Source organism: Fistularia commersonii, chromosome 17 (genome assembly GCF_037954325.1).
Source record: "Fistularia commersonii isolate RoL2024-O1a breed Wild chromosome 17, RoL_Fcom_v1.0, whole genome shotgun sequence".
In the NCBI taxonomy this organism is placed as follows: Eukaryota; Metazoa; Chordata; class Actinopteri; order Syngnathiformes; family Fistulariidae; genus Fistularia; species Fistularia commersonii.
This window is the reverse complement of record NC_141300.1, coordinates 11158573-11167186: the sequence shown is the minus strand read 5'-3', so window position 1 is coordinate 11167186 and position 8614 is coordinate 11158573. Positions and strand designations below refer to the sequence as shown.

Here is an 8614-nt window from a genome sequence, read left to right as displayed (position 1 = left end):
CGAAAGCAGTAAGGAATCACCTGCTATTGTTCGTCAAGCGACAAGTTTTGTCGAATGTCCGGAAATTGATTTTGGCACAATATTATATAGAACGCTTGGATTGGACGTTTCATTGTAATGCCATTTTTTTCCTCAGTTGCTTTTAATGATTTGCATAGCAGATTATACTTTAAGTTTGTAAATCAATTATCTGTGTACGTCCGTTTTAATGCTTTTATTTTGAAGGGCGCAGCCGGAAACACTAACCCATGTGTTAGCTGTAAATTGATTTTTTTGGTTCGAAGCAAAGCTGTCATCCAGCTAACGTTAGCCACAGCTTGTTATGTCAAGAGCAACCCTCCGCCTCCCAGCGCAGGACAGTTAACCTATCAGCTGCATTTCTTCACACGTCCACAGCTGGGAGGTTTAGAGGATATAAGTCTGGGCGGATAGCAGAAGCGTGAGATGAAATGACAACGTCAACATTACAGGTCGGTGGTCGTTCCTTTTTGCAAGCTAGCTTAGCGTTAGCTCGTTAACGGCAGCAAGGGTACCGTTAGTCGGAGCGGTATTGGTCCATTCAGTTACTCGGCTATGTAGCTACCATTAGCCAGATTAGACGGCGAGCTAGCCAAATGTACTGTCGTTAAATTTTCTTGACAGTTATGCCACTGCGGTTGCTAAAACTCAACTCCTCCCGCGTATTAATTCGTCACATTATCCGCGATTCTTCGTTAGCTCTTTATACATTTTTGACGGTAGTGAAAGGGTTGCTAGTTAGTGTCTAACCTCGTCTTGACAATGTTTACAAAGGAGGTAGCCGCTATTTAACCATTAGCTGGGCTGTGCCCCCAGAGCAATGAATTGTAATCATTGTAATTATGTCGTAGCTCATAAGAAATCTGCACATTTTGTACTATATTTAAAAAACGTATTTGCTCTGTACATATCTGCTATATAAGGAAGACCTATGATCAGGTTCATGTGTACAATCCCATTCTATATTTTTTCTACCCCTTGTGTATCATGCTGTATGCGTGTGCGTGTGTGTGTGCGTGCGTGCGTGTGTTTTATATTATGTTATTGTATCCCTTGCAGAAAGCGATTGATCTTGTGACCAAAGCCACAGAAGAAGACAAGGCAAAAAATTATGAGGAGGCATTGCGCCTATACCAGCATGCTGTGGAATATTTCCTTCATGCCATCAAATGTAAGCGTTACAAAACAAGTGTTGAATATGTTGAATATGTTCAACACCCCTCTGTGAGTAAAAGCATCAGCAGATTATACTCACATTGTTGTGTGGAATTTTGTGTTTCATCCTTCAAGATGAGGCACACAGCGATAAGGCAAAAGAAAGCATCCGAGCAAAATGCGTGCAGTACCTGGACAGAGCAGAGAAACTTAAGGATTACTTGAAGAATAAAGACAAACAGGGCAAGAAGCCTGTGAAGGAGGCCCAAAGCAATGACAAGTATGTGATCACTTAAAGGTAAAAATGTCAAAGTAGTCTCAGCCAAAGTGTTCAACAATGTGGTTTTTTTTTTGGTTTGTTTTGCTGCAGGAGTGATAGTGACAGCGAGGGGGAAAATCCAGAGAAGAAGAAACTACAGGAGCAGCTTATGGGTGGGTAAATACAGTATATAGAGTATAAGGCCCTCTCATCTCAATTTAGCATAATTCTTGTTTGCATTTTAATTTGCATCATTTTCTGGTCGTAAGGTCTGCTTGATATAAATGCACAATAGCTGTCTTTTTTTTAAATTGGGAAGTATATATTTAACCACACACACAGACGAACCCACATTTTTGAGAGGGTTTGTGTTATGAAGGTCAAACTGTCATATGAGAACACTGGGAACTGATCCAACTCTGCATCCTTTAATTAGAATATGTAACACCAGTCAGACTGTTTGTGCAGATTACAGAGTTGAAAACTGAGAACTGTCCTATCTAAAATAATGTGATCCATTTTACATTTCCTGCCGCACAACTTGTCAACAATGAATGTTATTATTAAAGTAATGTGCTATGCAGCCCAAGCCATTTTATCATTAACTGGTTGTGTATACAGGTGCCATTGTAATGGAAAAGCCTAACGTCAGGTGGAATGATGTGGCCGGTTTGGAGGGAGCCAAGGAAGCTCTGAAGGAAGCTGTCATTCTGCCTATCAAATTTCCCCACCTCTTTACAGGTATTGTACTAACTTTTAAGGACATCATTTTCAGGGAGCCTTATAATTTTTCTGTTTCTTGAAGTTTGAAAGCAGCTGTATTAAAGCCAGTAAATAATCTGGAAACAACTGATTTTAGCCATTGAGGTCTTGATTTTAGTGTGTGTGCTAATATACTGAAATCATGCAAGCAAAGTCATTATTAGTCATCATACAAAAGGATAAGTTGATATTTTTGAATCTATAATCACAATTACGTCTCCTCGAAATCTATAGCTTTTTTCTTAAGGTGACGGCATCCTATTTTCCACTATTCTGTGCCATCCTTGAATGCTGATGCAGCATTCAAGGACATTTCCATACAGTGTGATAGGATGTAGCGTGCAGTCAGTGAAGAGATTACATTGTTAGTATGTCTTATCCACAAATTGTCCTAATTTCTAGTTTCCACGCGATCACTTTCTTCTTTATGGCAGTGTCAAATCCCAGTTTTTTTTTTTCATGGTGATTAACAGTCGTTAGATTTTATCATTTTCAGTTGAGTTTTGTGCTTCTGTCACGGGTAAAAGGCTTCATGTTATAAAATGAAAGTTGAGTGGTAGGTGTGCCTGCCATTTTCTGCTTTGTTGGGCTTCATCAGCAAAGTCTTGGCACTTTAGTTTACTTTTTTGTATGTCAAGTTCAAATTTAAATTCAAGCCCTTTTAGCTAGTGTAAAACAATGATTGAATCAATACATTTTAAAAATGCCGGACTCCTAACCTACTTTTGCAGCCCACATCAACATGACGTAACAGCAGTAATGTCACATATGACCCAGCATCTATTATGTGCATGTACTTTGAAAATCCACTAGATGCTGCTCAGTTTCTATTATTCTGTAAGATGACTCACTGCAAATTGGACTGTTCTGAGTCACTCAAATGAATCATTATAGTTGTAGTGAAATTAGATACATCATCTAAAACAGCTGGGAATCAGCTGCAATGCTGACAGATATAACACTGATGAATTTGGTGGAAACTTCAGAGGGCAGCTGCTGTCCATCTATCCTGCCTTTTAGACACTACTTGTTGCAAATATGTGGACTTCAGAAGTGATGTTTATCTGAAAGGGATCTGCAAAAGCTTCATTTGCCACAATCTAGGAATGTATATTGCTCTGATGTTGCGCAGTCGGTTCATGTAATAAGTTAAAAGCTTATTTTCTGTCATTGCTACTTCCATTCTTCATTGAATCATTATATATTGGCACAGACCGAAATTGTCACCAAACATTACCCTCAGTTGTCTCTGTCTACAGGCAAGCGGACTCCATGGCGAGGCATCCTGCTGTTTGGGCCCCCAGGGACAGGGAAGTCATATCTAGCCAAGGCCGTTGCCACAGAGGCCAACAACTCCACCTTCTTCTCCGTTTCATCCTCAGACCTTATGTCCAAGTGGCTGGGAGAGAGTGAGAAGTATGTATAATGAAAGTAATTATATTGATTCTTCCTTGCTTAAGCTCTTAGTATCAGTCTATCAAAATGCAGACCGTTAATCTTTTGGCACGTACTTGTGCTCACCAGGCTTGTGAAGAATCTGTTCGACTTGGCCCGCCAACACAAACCTTCGATCATCTTCATCGATGAGGTGGATTCGCTGTGTGGCTCCAGGAATGAGAACGAGAGTGAAGCTGCTCGGCGCATCAAGACAGAATTTCTGGTCCAGATGCAGGGTGAGGACGCCCGCACTGGCACACAGTAATGAACGTTCATGTACAAATGTGCAGAAGACGGCAAAATTGAAGAAGTTTTCCTGTGCAATGAAAATAAAAAGTCCTTATCGAGACCGTCTTTGTTCCAAGGTGTGGGAAACAACAATGATGGCATCCTGGTGCTGGGGGCCACCAACATTCCCTGGGTCCTGGATGCTGCCATACGTAGAAGGTCAGAGGACACTGTGTTATTCTCCAGTTGTTTTTATTCAAATTACAGGTTTTACACAAGTGACAATATTTAGACAAGCTCTAAACTGACATGGCATCCATGGCATTCCACTTATCCTTCCAATTTTTTTTTTTTTTTTTAAGCCAGCGCAATATTTGGGGGTCAAAATCCTCATTTCAATTACTCCTGCCATTACCATTACTGATATCTATTGACAGTATAATTTCTGCCATGGAAATGTATTGAAAATATTTGGGAACAAGGCCTTGTTATGTATTGTGTTGTGTCAAAAATGTTGTAGTCCAGCTTCATCTTTAAACCCATTTAATGAATTCAAGTTGTCTTGATGATGAATTCATATTTGCATATCTGTCCTAATTCGTCGTGTCTCAGATTTGAGAAGCGTATCTACATCCCATTACCAGAAGAACCAGCTCGGGCGCAGATGTTCCGCCTCCATCTTGGCAATACGCCACACAGCCTGAGCGAGGCCGACTTGCGGCAGCTCGCACACAAAACAGATGGCTACTCAGGCGCTGACATCAGCATCATCGTCCGTGACGCGCTGATGCAGCCGGTCCGGAAGGTCCAGTCTGCGACGCACTTTAAAAAGGTGACAGCATCGCAACCAGAGGAATCCTTCTTTCCACATCAGGAATTTTAACATTACCGTTTGTTCGCCGTCCCTTCGTAGGTCCGCGGCCCGTCCCGCAGCAACAACCAGGTGATGGTAGACGATCTCCTGACGCCCTGTTCCCCCGGTGACCCTGCTGCTATAGAGATGACCTGGATGGATGTGCCTAGTGATAAGCTACTTGAGCCCATAGTGTGCATGGTGAGATACACGGTGGTCCTCCTCATCGCCTACGGTTTCACTCTTATGAATGTTTTCCGTTTCTGTCAAACGTCAAGCATTTAATACAACTTTTGCATTAAATGCTTAATACAAGTTCCCTTTTTCCGTTTTTGCCTTCCACTGTGTGGATCCTGTTGGTTTAAGCAGGATGTTCAATGTACACCCAGTGCAGGTTTATGTAAAGATTATTTACTACCGGTTAAGGCAATATCTTGATTCATTTTTTGTTTACCATGTTTTAAAATCCTCAGGTGTTGTCAAATCGGCAGAAATTTTTCGAAAATTTGAAATTCATTTTTAAAAGGTCAATGTTTGTGCGAGACAAGGAATTGTTTTATTTCCATCCCCTTTTTTGTTACACTGTTGCAATTTGAAACAAAGGAGATTTTCTTGAAGTAGAAAATTGTATTCTGGAAGTGAAGATTATTTTTTACATTAAGGCTATGAATATTAGGAAAGTGCAACGTATTGGGAGCAACTATTGAGTAAGAAATTCTGTTGGTGAAACTCCCATAGGAAGTCCGCATGTAGGAAGTGTTATGACATGTCCCATCAGTTTTGTTCCTGGAAAGAGAAGTGTCTTAATGTCTCAGCCATATTGAAAGGTGTTTTGAGTGAAATCTGGGCATCACACTGAAACTGGACTATGTCATTCAACTTCTCCTGTGTGACGTCTCTGTTGCGCTTGCTGTGACATCACAGCTTCCCCTTTCACAGCGGGTGAGGGAGCTGCACAGAGAAACGCAATAACACAATAAGTGTCCACACCAGAAGTATCTGTATATATGATAATTCCTGCTAAAGGCTAAAATAATCCAATATCAGATACAAAGGAATCCTGTGTGTAGTTTGAGTGTATTTAGATGCCTTTGAAATTGGTAGTTTTGGGAAATGTGTTGCTGGTTATCTTTGGTAATTTCTTGATGCTCCTTTTCGGTAATTTCTTGATGATTTTTCTGCGTAATTTTCTGCTCACTTTTGTTGGAAGTTTCCTTATTGTTTTAGTTAATATCTTGCTGAAATTGCAATGTCATTTTTTGGACAATATTTAGATAATGGTTAATTATTGTAAGTATATATTTATGTAATATACATGCATGGGCATTTTGTTTCTTTGGTGTAGGTAATTCTCATTTAATTCAGTAGCTAGTGATTATATATTAGGGTTTTATTTGTCCTTTTAGTCAGGTCAAGATACCATCTCAGTTTTTACTCACGAATTTTAAAATGGCAAAACAATTCAGTGAATTGTCTTGAGAAAAGTTGATCAGTAAACTTACAAAAAAGGAAAACTATGTTGCCAAAGAATTTGTCTATAAAACAAATCTTTTTTTTTGATGGGCAGAAAAAAATCTATACCACAGCTAAGCTGATTAATTATTATTTAAAAATTGAAGATTCATATTTTGGTGGTGTGGTGGTGTTTTGCAAAGTCGAACTGGTTCCGACCTTTACAATCGGCTGACCTTTGACCTTCCCTCCTATCCCCCTGCAGTCGGACATGCTTCGCTCCCTCTCTACCACCCGTCCCACCGTCAACACTGAGGATTTGCTCAAGGTCAAGAAGTTCACAGAAGACTTTGGAATGGAAGGCTGAGGACCCCCCGCCCCATTTCACTCCACTACAGGGGTCGAACCCCCCCCCGCCCTTCCCTTGTTACTGTCTATCCCGTAGGCTTTCATCTCCCCTTCGCTTGGTTCACCGCCTCATGGATTTCAAAATAAAGACTTGGAACATGAAGATGTTTGATTGTCCAGTCCAGTATTTTTTAATCCTTGATGGATGTTGATCCAATGCTGCAGTTAGACAACTCTGGTGTGATATTGGTAGTTGGACAATGGAGCCCCCCCGCCCCCCATGCCCCCTACAGACGACGCTACGTTTTAAAAAAAGCAGCATATTCACCATAAGAAGGAAGTGAGTTGGATTCTACATGCATGGAGTTTATCCCTCTGAGCCTGCTCTGTCTTACTGAAGGACCATTGTGCACTTTGTTTTGAATGGCAGGAAGTGGAGGACACTGAAGACGTTCGATTCCTGTCAGGCTTGGGAGTGTGTGAATGGAAGTGTTTTTATTAAATTTGTGTGTCTTAATGTTTATGCCACCATTATTTTATTGGATAAAGACGCTCTACAGATGTGATTATGTCTGCATCAGGCATTTATTTTGATTGAAGGTTATTCACAACGTTTACTTGATCCGAGAAGATCATTTAAGTAAGTTTTAAGTTGGATTATTTTCTGTTGAACTTTTTTTTAATGTGGAAGCAGTGAGGCTTTGAGATTGGTCACATGATCATCAGCGACTGGTGTTTACTTCTGTCAGTATTGCAGCTGTTCATTAATACTCTGATTAAAATCCTTTTCCAAGCAAGGTAATAAAAAAGACATGACTGAACTGATAAATACACCTTTCAAATTGGTTTTGTTAAGTATTATGCTCATTTTCCAATAATTACACATTTTCTCAAGTGCTCACTAATTCCTTAGTGTTTTTGCTTTTTGTTTAATTCCTTGCCATGTGTAAAGTGATTTACAGATACAATGGTATCTCTCTTTCATATTTTAGATTTTTTCCTGTTGCTCTAAGTGTGTTGCAAATTTGTTGCCAATTCCATACTGATTTTAAGGACACTTGATTTCCTGATTTTGTTATCATTTGTCACATAATGCAGAGTAACATTAAGCCTCTTTCCTCCGTAATCATCAGAGGACATATAAATGTCTGGGTGACCGTAAAACATCTTTGTTAAAAAAAAAAATCCCAAGAAGTTCTAAAATGTATATTGATATTTTGTCCAGCCTTAATGTCCCATGATCTTTTAGCGTATGGATGAAAGTGTCAGTTTACACTAATATTCGGAAACTGCACCCTGATGGTCATGTGAAAACAGCCAAAGCTTCAAGGCAGCAACTACTATAAGATAACGTTCGTCCTAAATGACTTTCAGCTCCACTTGTTTCACATGTGCCCAAAGAAGAAGTCTAATGTTGATTGTCCTTAAATGAATCAAACTGCAGAAGTTACGGGAAGGAATCTGTTTTCAAAGCTCTTCCTGGCATTATTCGGCCGCATTAGGTTTTCCTTTCAACACCATTATTCATGCAACTTGAGTGGCTGTAATAACAAGCATTATATTGTGGAGTAGTTCTCTTTTGTTGTTGTCACATGACAAGAGCTCCAGTGTGAGTCTTCTCTCTTGAAGGATGCTAATGTTCCAACATCTCACATTTTTCCGAGTCATTGCTTGGCTCTGACTGTCTGCTTCCACCTTCCAGCTTCGATAGTGTTTATCCCGATTACTAACAAGTTCACTGTGGAGAGATGGCAAAAGAGCAGGACTTTGCAGACCTTTTCTTCTCGCCAGGGTCACAGGTGTGTTTGGAGGTGATGGGACGTCCTGTAATGTCACGGCTGTTCAGTGATTGACACCCTTCAGCTGGACATGTAACCATTACTACTAATTTAATGAATGAATAAAATCAGGCATTTCACAGGACGTTTGACACTTATTTTCATCCCTGCTCATGATTTATATGTTCAAAGTGATGGGAAGTAAACCAGACAAATGACATTTGAAACGATTTTGATGATTATATTGCAGACTTTTTAAGTTTTAATGTCATTTCAGGGTGCCTGTTTTCCTTCTTGGATGGTTTCCACTGAAAAACCTTTGAA

The 8614-nt window shown here is 40.0% G+C and overlaps 1 protein-coding gene across 1 annotated transcript; it reads left to right on the top strand.

The window, feature by feature from the left end:
- The first annotated feature begins 263 nt into the window (after positions 1-263).
- vps4a (vacuolar protein sorting 4 homolog A) lies at positions 264-8433 on the top strand. The gene is made up of 11 exons (XM_086162928.1): positions 264-470; positions 1078-1189; positions 1309-1453; positions 1544-1605; positions 2054-2173; positions 3454-3610; positions 3719-3867; positions 3997-4078; positions 4472-4691; positions 4773-4913; positions 6430-8433. Exons 1-11 carry the CDS (start codon positions 450-452, stop codon positions 6529-6531), a joined length of 1311 nt encoding a protein of 436 aa, XP_086019054.1. The 5' UTR covers positions 264-449; the 3' UTR covers positions 6532-8433.
- Positions 8434-8614: the final 181 nt, after the last annotated feature.